The sequence below is a fragment of the Electrophorus electricus genome, chromosome 24 (genome assembly GCF_013358815.1).
Source record: "Electrophorus electricus isolate fEleEle1 chromosome 24, fEleEle1.pri, whole genome shotgun sequence".
NCBI lineage: Eukaryota > Metazoa > Chordata > Actinopteri > Gymnotiformes > Gymnotidae > Electrophorus > Electrophorus electricus.
The window spans coordinates 1,412,501-1,432,500 of record NC_049558.1 but is presented as its reverse complement, the minus strand read 5'-3'; the positions used below and the strand labels follow the sequence as shown (position 1 = coordinate 1,432,500).

The 20,000-nt window shown below is 46.4% G+C and overlaps 1 protein-coding gene across 2 annotated transcripts in view; it reads left to right on the top strand.

The window, feature by feature from the left end:
• The first annotated feature begins 58 nt into the window (after positions 1-58).
• The window catches only part of LOC113591158 (adenylate cyclase type 6-like), a 32,565-nt gene continuing 12,623 nt past the window's right edge, over positions 59-20,000 (top strand). Inside the window, exons 1-5 of one of the 2 annotated variants that reach the window (XM_035522425.1) lie at positions 59-193; positions 1,662-1,867; positions 1,969-2,845; positions 18,621-18,770; positions 19,651-19,772. In XM_035522425.1, the coding sequence (XP_035378318.1) occupies positions 1,970-2,845; positions 18,621-18,770; positions 19,651-19,772 (1,148 nt within the window). In that variant the 5' untranslated portion in view covers positions 59-193; positions 1,662-1,867; position 1,969. The remainder of the gene's footprint in view (positions 194-1,661; positions 1,868-1,968; positions 2,846-18,620; positions 18,771-19,650; positions 19,773-20,000) is intronic. The other variant, XM_035522426.1, reaches the window with a different exon arrangement.

The following is a 20,000-nucleotide window of genomic DNA, read 5'->3' as shown; positions in this document are numbered from 1 at the left end:
AGGGGGCGTCGCGCATCGTTCCAAACAGAAAGTGCAGAAGACGGACGCGATTGCTTGGCAAAGCATGCGCGAGACTGCAAAACTGTAACCTTGTCTCTCGGTGCGTCTGTCGCGTGGAGAAATCCACGGGCAGATACCGTGACCGTTCGCGATTAACTCACGGAACACGGCTCCTTAAAAGAAGCGGTTCTTGGTAAGTGCAATATGCTATATCCTTGATATAACCTACTCTTGTAATGTAATGCAAATGCGTGTGTACGTGTGTGTGTGTGTGTGGCGGGAGTGCTTGATTTGCAGTGCGGTGCGTTGTTTGCGAGCAGCAAACATTCAGGCACGGACCTTAGCCAGCATTTCACATTTTAATAATTGAATGTTAACGGAGACGCGGAAATGCCAACAACAGAATACAAACTGCTTGTAATATATTTATATTAATAAAGATACATAAATGTTGCCGCATTCACTACAAGTGAATGCATTTTAGGCGCGCACGGTATAACTGTTTCCTAGCGCAAGAAAATATCAAATATTGCCATGGCGTTTCCTCGAAATCTCGCCTCAGCAAGTTTATAGTTGGGATATTAACACGAGGCACCGCTACACTGTTAGGATATTTTCTGACATTCATGGCTCAGCCTGCGCCTTCTAATTTAGTCTGCACCAAGCAAACTTGAGCAGTGTTTCGGTCCGCTAAAGCTGAGGTCCCGGTCTATGCGCATCGGTGACATGCTCATTATGGGCTAGAACTACCGCACACGTGCTGTTCGCTGGTTTCCGCAGTGAGAGTGCATGCCATTGTTCACGTGCAGGGTTTTTCCTGCGTGTGGTCTCAGGTAGACGTGCGGGGTCGTGGCGTCTGTGCGTATTTAAGTAGCCCAGGTTAAAGAGCGGATTCGCCGAGTGACTGGGTTTGAACAGCTCTTCCGTTCAGCTGGACTAACATTCAGCCCGGGACGGTTTGAAGGTGTTGTTATTAGTGCTGTAATTATCTGCATGTCCCCCGGATATGGAGCCACAATCAAGAGCCTTTAGAACTTGCAAACCAGTTTTAGCGCTTTAGAAACTAACCGCAGATCAGCGTGGAATATTGATGCAACCAGAGAAGCTGTTTATACAGTTTATTTCTCATAAACGTTTGTTTGTTTTTTTGTGGGAAATCTTGTGGAAGTCTCAGGTAATTTGGAATGATGTAATTCCCAGTAAAACTCTTCTGCGTATTGAGGGTGCTGCACATTGGCTGGCTGTTATGGGCTCTAAATGACCTGAGGAAAGTCAAGAAAAAACAGGCACGGAGTGAACGGGGTCCGCAAAAATGGAACCTGAAACCGGCGTTATATCGGCACTGAGGTTTTTATTTCAGTAATGAATCTTTTCATCGCTGAAATAATCAAAATTGCGCATGCATCTCAGCGCTTCGAGATGCGCTCGCTCTGTATTCGGCACTTTCAAAGGCAAAGCATGTGCAAGCGATCCATGTGGGTTTGCTGACTCAGAAGTTTGCTGACGCTCTTTCGCTCCCATATAATGACCTTGTAATAAGAGAGACTTGACACGTGATCATAACATACAACTCTTCGAGCTTTCTAGCATAGATCACCCATGCGCTCTTCTGCTGGGTCTTACTGTCACTATCTCCGTTGTGTTTTTGCGTGTACGTCCAGACTCGGGCAGAAATCCGAGATGTAGAGTCAGTGACGCTCCGCAAGCCAGGATTAATGCCCGCGTGCTCAAGTGGATGCAGTGGGCCTTTTGATCACGCCCTGCATGCGTTCAGAAGGCGCTGGCACCTTTAGGTCGGCGTGCCGGGTCAAATGCCGGGCTCTGGCTGAGACGAGGGTCGCTGCGTCACTCGGTGGAAGCCGCGCAGGTACGACGACCTCTCTGAAAACACTGCGCGTTCAAATCCTGCGGTCGCCCAGGTGGTTTTGTCTTGGTGATCGTGCGCGCTCAATGCCTCTTCTGTTGCAGGATGTCTTGGGTCAGTGGCTTTTTAGTAGCCAGAACGGACAACCACAAAACGGCTTGGGGCGAGCGGAATGGGCGCGAGTCGAGATGCAGTAGGGGCTCGTCGTCCTGGGGGCCACGCTACATGAGCTGCCTGCGTGAGCCCGACGTGCCGGACGCGACTCCCCCGCCCACGCGCCGCACGGTGGGTAGCGACTTTGGCACACGCGACATCTGGCAGGAGGACCATTACTGCAAGAAGGGGGGAACCGATGGGAAAGCCATGGAGCTCCTCTCCGAAGACGGCCCGTCCGGGATGGCGAACGTTGGCGACGACGCCGTGGAGGGCGGTGAGGCGGGCCAGGGGGCCGTCCGGGCCGTCCTGCTGTGCGTGCAGCGGCTGGCGTGCGTTTTCCAGTCCAAGCGCTTCGAGTCAACCAAGCTGGAGCGCCTGTACCAGCGGTACTTCTTTCGTCTGAATCAGAGTTCCCTCACCACGCTCCTGGGCTTGCTGGCGCTCGTGTGCGGCATCATGCTGGCCTTCCACTGCTTGCACGGCCACCCGGACGTGGCCTATGTCTCCGTGCTCTCTGTCGCCATGGCGCTCTTCCTGGTCCTGATGGTGGTGTGCAACCGGCAGGAGTTTCGCCAGGACTACCTGTGGGTGGTGAGCTACCTGGTCATGGCCCTGCTGGTGGCGGTACAGGTGCTCAGCATGCTCAACGTCGCCCCCCGCAGTGCGTCCGAGGGCGTGTGGTGGTCTGTGTTCTTCATCCATACAATCTACACTCTGCTGCCGGTGCACATGAGAGGGGCCATGCTAGGAGGGGCCACCCTCTCTGCCATTCACATTGTCGCTGCTTGGAGACTCAACTTGGAGGACAACTTCGTCTGGAGACAGGTGAGACACTCAGTGTTTGAGTGTGCGTGTGTGTGCGCGTGTGTGTGTGTGCGTGTGTGTGCGTGTGTGTGTGTGCGTGTGTGTGCGCGCGTGTGTGTGTGTGTGTGTGTGTGTGTGAACGTCCACCTTTTTGCTCCCACACAGACCCCAGAGCAGCTGTGTCAGGTGTTCCGTGTTCCTAATGGCATGATTCAGGTGTCATCAGCTGGGATCAAGCTAATATAGTGGCTCAAAGATTGGCTTTAGACACACTGAGCTACATTACTGTGGACTCCTGGAGTGACTATTTATATCTTATTTTGGCCACACAATGCAGGGCAATGTCTAAATCTAAATAAACAAACAAACTATCAAATAATTCAGAGCAAAAAAGGTCTTTTAGAACTGAAGTCTTATAGTGCTGTTAATATCACAGTAATACATCAAGGTTAACATTTTTAATTGTGCTATTTGGAGATAATGTGCAGGTGTTTGTGAAGCAAGTGTTTAAAGCATGCTAACCCTAACCCCAACACTAACCTTAACCCTAAAACTAACACTAACAGTAACACTACACTAACCCTGTTACATAATCGCAACCCACCAAGTTCAATGAACTCGACTCATGTAAGTGGATATTATGTCAGTCAGTGACATTACACACTTTACATTCTTTCCCTTTTTCAGTTCTAAGGTTAATGTGGCTCCTCTCAGAGCAGAGGGCAGTCATCCAGTCTGTTTAGCAGCTGGACGCTGTGGTGATGGAAAACACCATAAACATGCTTGCTGTGTGCTTACACAAATCATCCAGTGCTACAGAACATTTGAGAATAGACAGACACTAAAGACAAAGTGATCATGGGTCTTTCACATTGCTTAAATAAGACTTGTGAGAGTTGGGACAGCTCTAGTCTGACACGAAGGAGATGCCTTTCTTTGTATCTCATTTACTTTGCTTGACATGTCAGTGTAAAGGTCTGTGTTAACCTATCTACACGAATGCCTTAGACCACGAAGCGCACACACGTTTCAAAACGCAGAACTCTATTTAAGCAAAGCCTCATTAGAACCAAATCAGGATCTTCCTGAAAAGCGGAATAAGATTAGCTCCCTTTGATCCTATTTCCTTAGAATTTTTGGCTTGACTCAGCCTTCTCCTCGTAGTGCTCGGACCACACCAGCGTGGTTGGGGCGTGACGTGCCGTGGCGCTCACGGCTAACAGTGCGGCTACCGCTGGTCTGCTGAGATTCTGCTTTTGGCCCTTTGCTCTTGGAAAGTGGTGGGATCACCTTGTTGGCACCCAGTGTGGTAGGAACAGGGTCACGTGGAACACATGCCAGGAGATTTTGGGATCCGGTTCCAACCCCTGCAGGCAATCGATAAGGGATGAAAGTTCTTTGACCTGCCGATGTCATGCTCTCTAGGACCTTGGCCTATGTATCAGCAGGCCACCAGTACACCACACCAACTGAAAGCACTGAGAAACATCAACCCAGATGGCTCAATGAAGGTGCTAGGTGTTCTAAACAACTCTAGTACTTATAATTCATTACACTTATCGTTGTTTAAGATAGACCTTATGTATTTTGTACTTCTAGGCATCAGCAGTTATCCCTGTATTTCTACAGTATTCTAGTCCATTGGTATCTTGGACTCTAACCTACTGTACTGGCTAGGATGTATTCTATGAGGAAATGACAAAGCACTTCTGGATAAGAGAGTATGCTAAATGTCGTAAATGTAAATGTAGGTGTAGCTGCTCCTCAGGGTTTAGAGCTTGAATGAAATGATTTATAGGGATGCACACCTATGTGAAAAAATGGTTCAGTCCAATTTTATTGTATGCTCAGAATGCTGCTGCCAAAGCCACTACGTGATGACATTTTCATGACTGTAAAGGCTTTGCCAATAGGTAAAAAATGTAAGTCAAAAAACAAGCATGGAACCATGAGGAGAGGAGAAGTCTTGCCAGATTGGGCCTAACAGCTAGAACTGCTCAGTATATTGTTTGTAATTGTTATCACAATACTGGCTTTTGCAATACTGTTATCGAAGAAGTCCGCAATATTGTAAAGAACTCTCTAACAAACCAGTTTTTGTTATGTGCTGTGTGCATCCTGACATGTCCAGATTTTCCAGATGAGAGTTCCGGGATGTTTAGATGAATTGTGGCATTTACATGATCCAGAACAAATAAATAATTTTAGCTAAAATAATACATGTCATATCAAGAGTTCAGCAGTATGATGAGATAAGATCACACTTTATTGATCCCAAAGGAAATTGCAAGTTCTAATATAATGCAAGTCTCCTTGCTCTCTCTCTCTCTCTCTCTCTCTCTCTCTCTCTCTCTCTCTCTCTCTGTCTCCTTCTGTCTCTCTGGTTCATGTTCATGCTCACTCACACATGCATACACTATCACTCCCTATTACATTAGCCTAATCACTTCCCTCGGACTCCACTTTCCACTCTGTGGTGAGTGGAGTGTTTGGGGCGTCTCTCATGGCGGAGTGACTCGGGGCAGGGTGCCCTTTAACAGCAGTGGATTCACAGAGAAAGAAATTACTGGAAAGGCCATTCATGCTCTCATTCTTTCTTCTGGCCTGTGACTTCATGAATATGATGCCCTATTCAACATGTGTGTCTGACTGTGCGCCTCTGTGTGTGTGTGTGTGTGTGTGTGTTTAAGCAGCCATAGCGACACAGGCTAATCTGAGAACACCAGCTCATCTGCTTGGAGCTAATCAGTCATGTATGTTCTCTCTCTCTCTCTCTCTCTCTCTCTCTCTCTCTCTCTCTGTCTTTCACTCTCAGGGTCTCTTTTTTCAATCTCACTGTCTCTCTCGGTGCCTTTAATGTCTTTCTCTCTGCCTCTCTCTCTCTCTCCCTCCCTCACAACCCCCCACTGTCTGTCTGACCTCCACCACCTCTCACTACTCTACACTTCCCTCCAGCATCTGGTTCCAGGCCCCCTGTGTTGGCCTGACTGGGTGGGTCTTGTAAGCTTTGCTTGCGGTGACAATGACAAGCTTTGTGGGATGAGCAGAACGCTTCTCACACTGGTTTGATTTCTCTCGTTGCCTCTTCCAGTTCTCTTTTTGCTCTTTGTCCGCCCTCGGCGGTTCTATGAGTCCTCTGACAACATTAAAGTGTATTGTAGCTTTCTGTGGATTTCACAGCGTAACTACTGCTCACGAACCTTTTCTCTCCTCTGTACGCCGCAGCGCGCTGTGTGTGTGTGTGTGTGTGTGTGTGTGTGTGTGTGTGTAACCAGAAGGGACCTATTGCAGTAAGATGTGGATAAATATGAATTCCATGAAGAGAGTTGAGGGGAATTTCACCACTGTTCTCCAAGCTGTGTGTTGGGTCACCCTTCATACTGTTGGACACTGGCAAAGAACTGTATGGATCACACTCTTAAAATAACATGAGATGTCAAATTACCACCCTGGTGGTAAAACACGTGATATCAAAGACAAGCACAGGTGGCTGAAACAGAAGCAGACATGATGTAGGATTCACATCAAGCTGCATCTTATTTACTAACAAATGAAACAATAAAAACAAATGAACAAACAACAACAAAAACATCAGAGCCGCCATTCAACTGATGACCGTACTTCTTTGTTATTTTCTGGTGTTTTTTATATTTTTTACATGTTGCAGGTTGGAACTAAACAAACAACACCAGAAATGATCTAGTACTCTAATCATGTTTGAAATGATCGCAGTGTCTGGGGCGCCTGTAAGATTTAACGGGAGGTAACGGATATTGTATCTAACCTCTGCACATTAGAGCACCATCGATGCTGACATGCACAAAACTCAGAATCTCGTTTATAAGGCTAAAGATTTGCCCACGGTGCTAAAATGCACTGCAGTGGAGTTTAAAAGACCAAGTGTAGATGCAATTGTACATTGCAATTCTGAGTTGTTGAAAATTTCAAGATGATTCAGGCCCAGTTTCCCAGACCCCAAATAATCGTATACTTTACAATGGTGACTCACAATTGGTGCTGCAATTTGGTCCAAGTCTGGGATTAACCGGCTCTTAGCCCTTTAGCCTGTGTGCATGATCTCATGCTTCGTCGGCCTGTTCGTAACCAGCTTCCTTCATCCTCCACAGTTGTGTAGGATTAGTGATTGTTTCGGTGAAAGGGTTGGCGCCCCCATCATCCCATACGCAGAGCTGCGCTGGACTGCCAACCTGCTCTTTCAAAGCCTCTGACAAGGTTTCCCATCGCACGCCCATTTCAGGCATCCTGCAGACTGTTGACGAACCTGAGATAAGAATACATGTTCTTCGCAGTCAGTCTTGCTTCCTGCCTTGTTGCTACCTCAGTCCCTGCTTGGCTGAGTGTCTCTTGCGACTTTAGCTGATCTCAGGGAGGCCTGGATGTCCCTGGGAGGACTTAAAGATTTTTTTTGCTACTTCATGGTGGAGATTTAGTCCAGATGACCACTTTTTGGACAGCTTCGCTGTTGCCCTAAGACGTCCTCCATGTGGACAGTGTCGTCCTTGCTATGGTTGGCAGAGCTCCAGACTATGGAAATGTGTTTTTAGTCAATTCCACACTGGAGGGGCTCCATGACTCTAAATATATGAACATTCAGTGAACAGCTGAATGTAATTATCATTAGAACTGGGTCGAATTGACTGTAGGGGACCTGATACCATGTGCTTCTTTTCCCAGAACACTTAAGACATATTTATTTTCTCTCACGCTCTTTAAATTCAAGTTGCGAAACATGCAGTTTAGTCTTATATTTAAGTGAAGGAAAATATTGAAACCAAAGTACGGAGGAAGATTTATAGCGTCACATACCGTGTCCGTAAAATGACGGTCAAGGGTCATGATGGTCTGCTTAGTCATGGTTCTTATGCATCTTTCTCTGTGCATCTGACCTAAATTTGCATATACAACACACACCATGTGATAAGGAATTAAAATACACTGCTACCTTAGATACCGAATCTTGAGAATTTAGGAATATATGTCTCCCTTCTAAACATTTATGTCTCACGGCGATGTATTATCATGCCAGTGCTGTGTAACTGATAATTAAGTGCAGTGATTGTTTTTGGCTTTGAAAGTAGGTAGAAAAACCAGTTCCTTTGTGAAGCCAGCCTAGCAGAAAAGCCCAGAGATGTGCAGATTTCATTCCACGACAGATAGCAGAGGAATTAGTCGTGGGTTTGGGGTGGCATGTGGCGTCTTTGGTGCAGACACATTCTTGGCATGCCACGCCTGCAGGCGCTGGCCAACACCACCGTGTCGGACAGAGTTTAAAAGTCAGGTGTGGCAGGGGAGGGCCCGGCCTGTGTTCCAACTCTCACGCCTCCCGCCGCGATGACTGGACCTTGGCCAGCACTGCCGTGGGACGGAGTGGAACGTCCGATTGGTTGGCGTGCGTCACGAGGGGTGGAAGAGGTGACAGATCTCTACCGACAGACCTATTGAACGTGTTGTTTATGCAACCCGAACCCCGGTGTGCGGCGTTTGCAGTCGAGCGTGTAATGAGACTGAGGACATTATCACTGTGCTCCACGTCTTTCTCCCTGAAAATGAATCGATGGTGACTGAGACTGTCATACTGCAGCTGACAAATGACTTAAAAATAAAAACAGGCCTCGTATCAAGAGCAGTTGTTTGTCGTATACTGGACAGGGAACCGAGCACAGAGCAGCAGACGAGGGCAGAGGTCCCAGGCTATCTCCCAGTATGGCCTTCCCTGTGCCCACGGCAACCCGCCACTCTCCCGTACAGAGCTGGCACTGATAAGTCAGTGATATAAAGCAGGATTAATGATAAGTGGAATACTGCACTTGAAATAACTGCAGTGATAAGTGTAATAATAGTGTGTCCAGGAATAGCAGTCGAAGGGAGGATTGCGCTCAGAGCTATAACGGTTTCTGCTGTGCTAATGGCCCGTGCTTTATCTCCCGGTAAACGCGGTGGGTTCGAGCTGTCCTGCCACGCATTGGGCCTCCCTTAACAGAGCCAAGTGCTGATTTCCGTGGCATGCAAACCCGGGGGAATGTGGACTCCCTCACCTCCAGCTCCTCGTGCAGAGGGTCATTTCCTGAATGCATGATTAATTACACGTTTGCGTTGTCGGTTACTCCCTTTTTATTTGTACAGAAACATACAAAAGTCATAAAAGGTACAGAGAAAAGAAAAATATGACTGAAATGAAAGTATTTCTGTAAATAAATAAACAAATAATGACCGGAGTAGCCCAAAAAAAAAAAAACCCTCACAAGAATACAAGTTTGTTACTCTTCAGCATGGTTTGATGTCAGATGAGTCACGACGTGCGCTGTAGGATGTGCGCTACTAGCTTCTGTTTGTTTCTGTAATCTGGACCTGTAAGGGATCAGTATCCCACACTGGCCTCACGTAGACGCTGCTCCGGCACGCCGGCTCGGCAGTGAGGCGTCCAGCGCTAAGAGTGCTGGATTCACGTAGTTCATTACTACCTAATCATTTATGATGATGAGTGATTGTTAGGCTAGATTATTTAATTATACAATCCAGTTGAGCTGTCTTGTGACATTTTTCTCCAGGATTTGTGCTTTGGATGTGGCTTATGCTTTTGTACCAGTGGGGTAATGTTTTTGTCCTGCTGTTTTGGGTATTATTAGGGGGTATGCTGACTGTGATGTTCAGGACATCTAAAGGCTGGTATAAGTGCACACTCTGTGTGCCAGGACTTCTTACATCACTGTATTTGGCTTTTGGCTTCGCCAACTGTGCCAGATGTTGAGACCAGAGCCCAGAAACCAATCCCCTGATGCCAAGGCCCCCGAGATGACGTCACCACACTGTGAAAGCTCTGGACAGCCTGGTCGTGCTGAGGCTGTTTGCCTCGGTAGGTTGAAGGGTTCCAGTTCGGCTAAGCTGGTGGTTTAGCCGTCCTGTGTTTACTGTGATGAAAATGTCCTTGGCATCATGACCCACGCTTACTGGCAGCCATGTGAAGTAGGAACACAGCCCTGCTCCAGGTGCACAGACCTTGTGCAACCTGATTTTCTCACTGTAGCAAAGCACACCTCTCGAGCCAGGTGCTTTGCATTGCCTTAAGGCTGCAGCCACAAGGCTCACAGTGAGCTCATGTGATCAGACAGCCAGAACCCGCACAGTGCTCTACTGCATTACAGACTGACTGCTCACAATACGAATGACGGGATGCGCTGGATGGAAATCGTCCTGTGGAAGTGAGGTATCTGTATTGATTAAGCCGTTATACACCATTAGCTCAGCAGTTTCTCATGAAGGATTATCTTAACAGGTGAGAGAAACACATCTATGGTAGTAGCCTTTTAAAGGCTCCATGAGAAACCTCTTGAATTCTTGAGTCTTATCCTATATATTTTTTCTCTGTTCCCCCTCCATGGAAATTTACTAATGTCCTTATTTGACCTGCGCCTTAAGGCTGTGTCAAAACACCATTTCAAGTATGTCTAGTTCTCAGGTATTTGTTTTGATATTCTCAAGGATGGGACGATTATGGTGCTATAAAAAGGAATTGCACCTCTTGCAATGCTCAGGGCTGCTTCACAGCGTGGAGTCAGATGACTGCCCCTGGCCTGTTTACACATTAGCTCCCTTTTCTCTAGACAGCACAGTTATTTATCAGCGACTGGTTGGAATAATAAGGCAGTAAGCAGACAGGAAGAGGGAGAAGTGAAGGAAGAGACCCCACATGGCTTTCGTCTCCATGCAAGACAACTAGAGGGCAGTTGTTCCTTGTGCCTTGTCTGTCCATCGAGGGCTTTAGCAGACTGCCATGCTTGCTTCATGGGTCAGAGGCAGTCAGTTATTTTTGCCCTACATATCTAAAATTCTGTCAGAAAAGGTTATGCTAAGAGGTGCAAGAAATGTAATGTCTAAGACAGGAAGTTGATTTCAGAGCTCCACTAAATGTCAGTGTTTAAAATGCTGAAAGCTTCTCACAGAGGTGGAACATTTTTCAAACATGGGATTTTTTTTATTTGCTCATGAGGGCAAAACCTTATTGTGAGAGGAATTTCACTATGACAGTCTCACTATGGCTTGTACAGTGAGGAGTTTCGATATATTTCGGCTGTTGAATGTCTGACTGTGCACAACCATAGAACTGTAATTAGCATGATTCTCACCCTGGGATGATTTGCCCACTTGAGAAAGTGGAGTGCTCCTCTGACAAGTGACAGCCCTCTAAACTGGAGCTCTCTGACAAGCATGACTTCCCAGAACCTGACTCTCTGTTCTGCTATCTATTGATCTAATTTCTCCTCTCCTCTCTCCTCTCCTTTCTCCTCCTCTCCTCTCCTCTCTCTCCTCTCCTCTCTCCTCCCCTCCTCTCCTCTCTCTCCTCTCCTCTCTCTCCTCTCCTCTCCTCTCTCCTCCTCTCCTCTTTCCTCTCCTCTCCTCTCTCTCCTCTCCTCTCCTCTCTCTCCTCTCCTCTCTCCTCCTCTCCTCTCCTCTTCTCTCTCTCCTCTCTCCCCTCTCTCCTCCTCTCTCCTCCTCTCCTCTCCTCTTCTCTCTCTCCTCTCTCCCCTCTCTCCTCCTCTCTCCTCCTCTCTCCTCTCTCTCCTCTCCTCTCTCCTCCTCTCCTCTCCTCTCTCTCCTCTCCCCTCTCTCCTCCTCTCTCCTCCTCTCCTCTCCTCTTCTCTCTCTCCTCTCTCCCCTCTCTCCTCCTCTCTCCTCCTCTCCTCTCCTCTTCTCTCTCCCCTCTCTCCTCTCCTCTCCTCTCTCCTCTCTCTCCTCTCCTCTCTCCTCCTCTCCTCTCCTCTCTCTCCTCTCCTCTCTCTCCTCTTCCCTTTCTTACCTGTAGTTTTTGCTTTGCTGGCCTCAGCCAGTAGAAGGATGATGTTCACCTTACCTTGGTATAAGGAGGCTTTGAACACAGTCTTCTAAAGTGGTGTGGTCCTTTTTACAGTCTTCATTTTGTTATGAAGGAAGAGAAGGGCTCCATGAAACTCAGGAAAAATACCTTTAAGGGAAAAGTAATTGGCTCTTTGCAAGAATTCATGTATATTTATGTTGAATGTGACCTCATTTAAAGACTTCCTCAAACACTTAGTCGGAGAACTGCAACTCACTGGAACTCTGCTTTACTTTTGAAAAGTTCATTTCAGAAGGGCCTTGTGTTGTCTTGAGAGTCTACTTCCCATATTTTGTCTGGTGGACAGTTTGAACCTGGAATGAAGAGCCACTGATGTAGCTGTTCGTACTGGGCACAGTAAGAAAGTGTGAGGGTGTTACAGACTGTTGGTCCTGAGCTCTCCGGGACAGTTGACGTGAAGCAGGCGTAAGACTTTCTGCCCACTCCAGTGCAAAATGGGGGTGAATTTTAACTGCGGGGTGGGGTGCGGTGGGGTGGGGGGATTGAGGGTGAACATGATGGGCTGAAAAGCAGAGCAGATAATGACACAAACCTCAAAGCGGCACAGTGATCTTCTGAACCCTGGAGGGGCGCCAGACGTATGTTGGTTCAGTTCAAGTCCACTGCAGCCATGCATGTGTTGAGCTTTCCACTCTCCGCAGATTTAGCATTTCCGGGAATCTTCGAGAGATGGGACAGTTGGTTAGTGTGACCTGAGGGCCTAGCAGAGGCTGAATGGGGAGTTTTCGGCATGCCTCAGCTTAGAGCCAAAGGAATACCGGCATCTCCCAAGTGTACCCTCATGACAGAAGGACCATGCGCACTGGACCTTATATTGTCAGCCCCCACCTTGGGAGCTTTGCCACTTGTTACAAAAACACCAAGACTGAAACATTCTTCCTTTCTCTTTGTGGCGCGGGAGACAGATGCAGTGCGTGGTCGTAGTCCAGCTCTGCTGAGCCTGTGGAATTAGGTACAGTTCTCCCCAAGGATTCCCACGTTGCCTCACCGCCCGGCTGAGACCGATGTTGGTTTGAGCCAAACCATGACTTAAACTTATCTTATCTTCCAGATGGCCAGTGTCCTGGTTGGAATCTTTCTCTCTATGTCCCTCTCTCCTCTATCTCTCTTTCTCTCAGTCTAAATTATACATTCACATTTGCATTTTGCTATATCACATACTTGCTTTGCTTGGAATTCTTAAAAAAGTCAATGGAAAACGTAATATTTTTTTGTGCAGTGTCTTTGATGCAGGGGAGTGTAAACTGTTTGAACTTTGGATTTATTACCATACCAAACAGGTGCTACTGTTACAAGTGTGTCCCTCTGTAATCCTGGAATTCTTAGACAATATCATTATGTAATGAGTGTAGACAGAGTAGCTGCTTGTTGTTTTGTGGTGGAACGCAGGTCCTTAATCAGTAACAAATTATACCCAGTTGGAAAGAAACATTTGTGTTTTAAACTCACTCATTCTTTTTAGCTTTTTTTCCCTTTATTCTTTGGCTCATTGTTTCTAAGTGATAGTAAATGGAGGTCATGTTTGACACCTTATAAGTCAATGTTTGGACTCTGTAGGACCCAGTGTTTGGACTCTCTGTAAGATCCTGTCACTGAGGCTCTGTTAAAAGTAAATACTGATCCGACATCAGACAGAATGGCGAAAAGAGACCCCGGCCTGGGTGCCGTAGGGTTGTAAACAGAGCTGTAGACTACACCCCCATCCCCATTCTGCCTAACGGATTACACACACTCTGCGTTCATGTCTGTTCTCTCCTGCGCATCGCTAGCTTGGTTACACCTAGGGCTGGATCGTATACTGCTGTGTACGTGCAGCAAATTGTTGCATTAGCAAAACGACAGCCTCTCCCTCATGATCGTGCAGAAAGAGTGCGAGGAGAGCATCGGCGCTCAGGCACAAGACGGGTTGCCACGACCTGTTCTTAAATGGCTGGCGTCTGTGCGTTGTAACACAGGTGTATTTTAGTTAAAATGATGTAACTTCATCTCTAGTCATGTACACATGGGAACCTCAGTTGCATGCCCTTGTGTTTTGTCAGATTAAAAGTCGTGTTGCTTTTACCACTTGTAGCAGTGTAATCCCAGTATGATTATAGGACACAGTGTGGAACCCTACCGACATCATGATCCACACGTACTTGCTATTTATACTCTCATTCACCCAAGCAACCAATTATTTCATGGCGTCTGCTTTCAAAGAAAATGTTTCCTCAGTTAGAGTTTCCCTGTGAGTTGGGCTGTGGCTTAGACACGTTCCATTCAGATTTGACCAAATGCAAAAGGATTCTCTATGTTCTCACTTAAAACTGGTCCTGTCTGACTGGCCTGAATGGGAGTCTATTTCACACACATAATACACTCTGTCACACTCCTATATTCTGTCATACCTAAGATAACGGCAAGAAAAGTCCTGTTGATTGATCCTTATGCCATTTGTGTAGAGAGGAACTAAATATTTGTGTACTTTATATGAAGTGAGGGATGAAACAGCCATGGCAGCCGAGTGTCACTATGATTCATTTGATTCCCGATGCCTTTCCCAAGCTGACTTCCTGGCACCTGATTTAGTCCTCATGCACTCAGCTTCTCCATCCACAGAACGCGATGTTAACACGTCTGAGGGCTGGAGCATCAGATGTCACGCCTTCGGTCCTTCACCAGTTAAGCAAATTTATCTCACTAAAGGCCCCTTGACTGAGGATTTCCGAAAAAGCATTGGGAACCCAATCAGCACGATCCCTCGGTCTTGATGGCATGGTGAGAGACAAACACATCATCTCAGCTCTTCTGCCGGCCTGGACTCTGAGCTCTGAGGATGTTTGTGCTCTATTTTTTTCTAAAGCAAAGCCTTTTTTTTCCGAAGCAGTGCTGTATCATTAGTTGTCAAGGAGATAAATAGAGTGTACTTGCAGTTGCTGGGGAAGTAGCGTCTCTCGGATGAGATCCTAGGCACATCCAGTCCCGCCCCTGCCCCGCCCCCAATAATGTACCAGTTAGGATGAAGCTTTATGATGATTATATATCATTCCTATAATAATATAACATATATCATATAAGTAAAATTTTTCTAATCCCCCCAATACTTTCATTATGAAAAATCAATTGTCATATGTGAGAACATTAAATAGATCTGCACCAAGATAAACTAAAGTAAACTAAAACTAAAATGTTAAAGACAAAAAAAAAAAAAAAAATGAGTAACAGGTTTTTTTTTTTTAGCCAATTAGCTAATCTCTCACTATTAATCTTTTACATGGTAATGAGAGCAGGCCACAGAACTGCTGGTGCACTGTAGTGCCACAGCAGATATGGAGGGTAACACTGGTTAGAAGTCTACATACAGTAGAACTGAAATAACGGCCGTGAGAGGACTACATGTAATACAACTACACTTCAAGACAAGTCCTTATGAAGTTTGCTAACTAGTTACAACAGACACAAAGCACTGTCAACCAGTAGAACCACATTTTTTTAAAAAAAGCTTTGAAATGTTATTTTTAATTTTAGTGCAGAAGAGGAGGAACAGGATGAAGATAATGGCATCCAAAAAAGGGTTAATCCATAATGGAGTAACATCCATCAGCAATTTGTTACTATGCAGTTTTAATTTGACAGAATTTGTGTTTACAGATGTTGTTAACAGACTCTCTCTATTTGGTCTAATTCTGTTTGTTTTTTATGAAATATACAGCTGGTTATTTTAGAGACCTACAGATGCTCAGAGAAATGTATTGTGACTTAAATTACTGCAGTAATTCCCAAAAGACTCGCACTCTTTAAAAAAAAAAATTAAACCTAAAATTAAAAAAAACTCCTTTTTTATAGTCAGAAGCTAAATGTTTGCCTTTTATCTCTGAAAGGTCTGCTGTGGCCTCTCAGAGCATCCAAACGGAATGTTACTGCCTAAACTCTCTTAACCCTTCACAGTCTGTGTATGTAGTTGCCAGGTTATTCAGTCTTAAACCTTCACAGTCCGTGTATGTAGTTGCCAGGTTATTCAGTCTTAAACCTTCACAGTCTGTGTATGTAGTTGCCAGGTTATTCAGTCTTAAACCTTCACAGTCTGTGTATGTAGTTGCCAGGTTATTCAGTCTTAAACCTTCACAGTCCGTGTATGTAGTTGCCAGGTTATTCAGTCTTAAACCTTCACAGTCTGTGTATGTAGTTGCCAGGTTATTCAGTCTTAAACCTTCACAGTCCGTGTATGTAGTTGCCAGGTTATTCAGTCTTAAACCTTCACAGTCCGTGTATGTAGTTGCCAGGTTATTCAGTCTTAAACCTTCACAGTCCGTGTATGTAGTTGCCAGGTTATTCAGTCTTAAACCTTCACAGTCCGTGTATGTAGTTGCCAGGTTATTCAGTCTTAACCCTTCACAGTCCGTGTATGTAGTTGCCAGGTTATTCAGTCTTAAACCTTCACAGTCTGTGTATGTAGTTGCCAGGTTATTCAGTCTTAAACCTTCACAGTCTGTGTATGTAGTTGCCAGGTTATTCAGTCTTAAACCTTCACAGTCTGTGTATGTAGTTGCCAGGTTATTCAGTCTTAAGCCTTCAGAGTCTGTGTATGTAGTTGCCAGGTTATTCAGTCTTAAACCTTCACAGTCTGTGTATGTGGTTGCCAGGTTATTCAGTCTTAAACCTTCACAGTCTGTGTATGTAGTTGCCAGGTTATTCAGTCTTAAACCTTCAGAGTCTGTGTATGTGGTTGCCAGGTTATTCAGTCTTAAACCTTCAGAGTCTGTGTATGTGGTTGCCAGGTTATTCAGTCTTAAGCCTTCAGAGTCTGTGTATGTGGTTGCCAGGTTGTTTAAATGTATTTAACCTTGCTTGGCCCAGCTGCTTATTGGATGTAGTCACATGTGCGTGTTTGGCTGAACGCCACCACACAGCTCCAAACGCTGGTCGCGAGGTGAAAATGACACACATCTCGAGGTGTTACTTGTATACAGTCAAAAAAGCTTTTCTTATTGTGTCAGCTCCACACTTAAAGATTCCAGTAGATACGGCGGTGCTGTATACTGTCAAAGAACTGCAGTCAGGGCTTCTCATATGAGCCTGCTCATGGCTGTGTTGCTTTTCCACGGTGCTTTCTGCAGTAAACAGCAAAATTCAAAGAGCAGTGACATACTTCAGTGAAGCATCTTTAGCCGTAGAGCATGATTATGGTTCAGCTGTTTCTCTGCAACATCCAAAGTGATCTCATTCTGCCATGCTTGCTTCTTCTCTGTGTTGGCGTTCAAACCGTGTGTGTGTGTGTGTGTGTGTGTGTGTGTGCGTGCGTGCGTGTGGTGCGTGTGGTGTGTGTGTGTGTGTGTGTGTGTGTGTGAGACAAACTGAAGGCCTTTCTTTCCAGGTCTCTGGAGGTGTGTTATGCTGGGTTTGAAGTTTACATGACGTGCTAATTCCAGCGGGCCTGACACTGACCTGTTGAATAATGAATGGAACCGGCAAGAAACTGGAAGAGTTCTCATCACGAAAGTAGTGCAGCTTCTATAAGCTTCCAGCAGAAAGAGCCATTTCTGCCATTTTTTTATAACGATGACCATATGACAGTATTTTAACGTGAGCAGTCGATCACATGCTGCAGTAATGGAGTCTAAGTTCGATAGCTCAGATCTGGATCCTGTGCTGTGTGAGCGCTCAGTGCTGATGGATTGGATGCGTTTGTTTATGCTGGGTTCATCTTTACCTTTGGTTTCCATAACCTCGTGTTCTTTGGTCTTTGTCGAGTTATGCCACACCAGCGTGCGCAGAATGGTTCCATAACTGGCAGGCCCACTTGTTGTTCTAATGATTCAGTTTGCCTGCTTTATTCTGCAATCACAGCGAGAATTCATGTATCCACAGTTTTAAGTGGTTTCAAGGGATTCATTTGTCACCATTATGCATCTAAGCCCAAAATGGATCCAGACTGACAGTTAGATGTGTGGTGTTGGAGGCGCTCCCTTCCCCGAGTGACACCAGCATGTGAACACACACTCTCCTCTCTGCTGTCCCTCTTAAATTATACTGACAGAATAATCTTCATAGGAAATGGTTTGTGCTGCAGTCAGTGGAAAAGGGCCATTCCCAAGATGCAGTTCGGATACAGCAAAGCAAGTCACAGGGATGAAAAACAAAACAAACCGCTGTCATTGATGAACTTTCTCATCATGGTCCTTTAATCACCGGCAACCACAGCCAGATTCAGAATGTGGTTTTCACACCGCACATACGTCTATATTATGAGATTTCCGTAGATCTGGACGAACACGAACACACAGTGACTGCGTACAACAGGAGCAGGACTACCGAGCAGGTGCCTGATTGTGCCGAGCGGTATGTGGCATGACGAGCTGGCGTCCAGGCTGCGTGGAGGCTAACTCTGGAGTCCCATCTTCCTCTGGGCTGGGGTGTGCTAGCAGCCTTCGCCACCATGGGGGCGGAGGTTTCTCGTGACACGGAGTGCTCACACATGACCTAGCAGCTGTCTGTTAGTTTTACCCCCCCCCCCCACCTCCCCCAAGGCATGGGCCGGCCCCAGCGCTGATACACATCACATCAGTTGATCAGTAGATCCGGGTCACATAACCAGCGTAGCAAGTTTTTTCCTCTGGGCTGTCTTTGTGCGCTCACTAATCTCAGTCCAGGGGACTTGTTGTGCTTGTAACCAAACGCTTGTGCTTGACTGGACAGCAGAGCAGCACAGAGTAGAATGTGTGTGTACTTCTCATAGAGCACAGCTCAGCTCTGCTCTGTCGGAATGTGCTAAAGTCAAACTTACTGACAAACTTCTAACATGTTCAGTAAACTAACAAGTTCCATTGTGTATATGCAGAGGACTTCTGGCTTTTAATTTATTCATTCTTTCTCTCTCTCTCTCTCTCTCTCTCTCGCTCTCTCTCTCTCTCTCCTCAAATGCAGTTATGTGCAAACGGGTTGATTTTTCTGTGCACTAACATTATTGGGATCTGCACACACCACCCGACTGAGGTGTCCCAGAGACAGGCCTTCAGAGAGACGCGGGGATACATTGAGGCCAGAATACACCTGCAGAGAGAGAACCAGCAGCAGGTGCATGTGGCACCGCACACACAATGCATACACGGTGTACACACACCACACACACACCGTACACACTCCGTACACACACTATACACACCACGCACAAACACCATACACACACACCGTACATACACTGCACACATGCTGCACACACACCGCACACACACCGCACACACACCACACACACACACCGAACAAACATCACAGACACAATGTACACACACACACTGCACATACACCGTGCACACGCCACACACACACACCATACACACACTGCACACACAAAGTACACACACCGCACACACACTGTACACACACTATACACACAGCGTACACACATGCCGTACACACACTGTACATACACTGCACACACACCGTACACACACCATACACACAATGTACACACGCTGCACATAAACCGCACAGACGCTGAACACACAGCGCGCACACACCACACACACACAGCGTACACAAACCACACACACAACGTACACACGCCACACACACCGCGCATGCTGCACACACACACACACCACACACAATGCACACATGCTGCACACACACTGGGACTTTAGAACTTGGTGTATTCAGTGCATGCTACATGGCTACTATCCCACGCCATGTTGTGTTTCTGTTCCCAAAAAACGAAGAGTTTTGTTTTTTCTTTGCATTGCCTCATTGGCAAGGCTGCAGAAAGGATCATAGGTCATTGGTCATTGCTAAATGGTAATTGGTCATTTGTAACTGGTAGTTATCAGTGACCCTCTGCAGGTTCTGACACCCAACTCACAGCATACAAATACAGTTAAAACGCTGCGCGCCTCACTCACATGCTTGCATCGGTATGCGCACGAGCTCAACGTGATTCCCTCCCAAAAACACGTTCCAGGAGCGCCTGCTGCTTTCGGTGTTGCCAAGGCATGTTGCCATGGAGATGAAGGCAGACATCAACGCCAAGAAGGAAGACATGATGTTCCATAAGATCTACATCCAGAAACATGACAACGTCAGGTAAACAAACAGCAGAGCGGTCTGGAGCTAGAGTCACACCAATCCTCCCACATCCGTCCCGTAAGACGTTACCCTAGGGATCAGTCCGTCTGTTGTCCTACTCTGTTGACCTTGGATGTAGGCGCATTCCTGTTGGACAGTGGCCTGTGAATGCCAGTTTTCTTGCACTTTTCTTCCACTTTCCAAAGTAAACGCACGCCGATGCGATCTCTAGGGATGATGTGATCA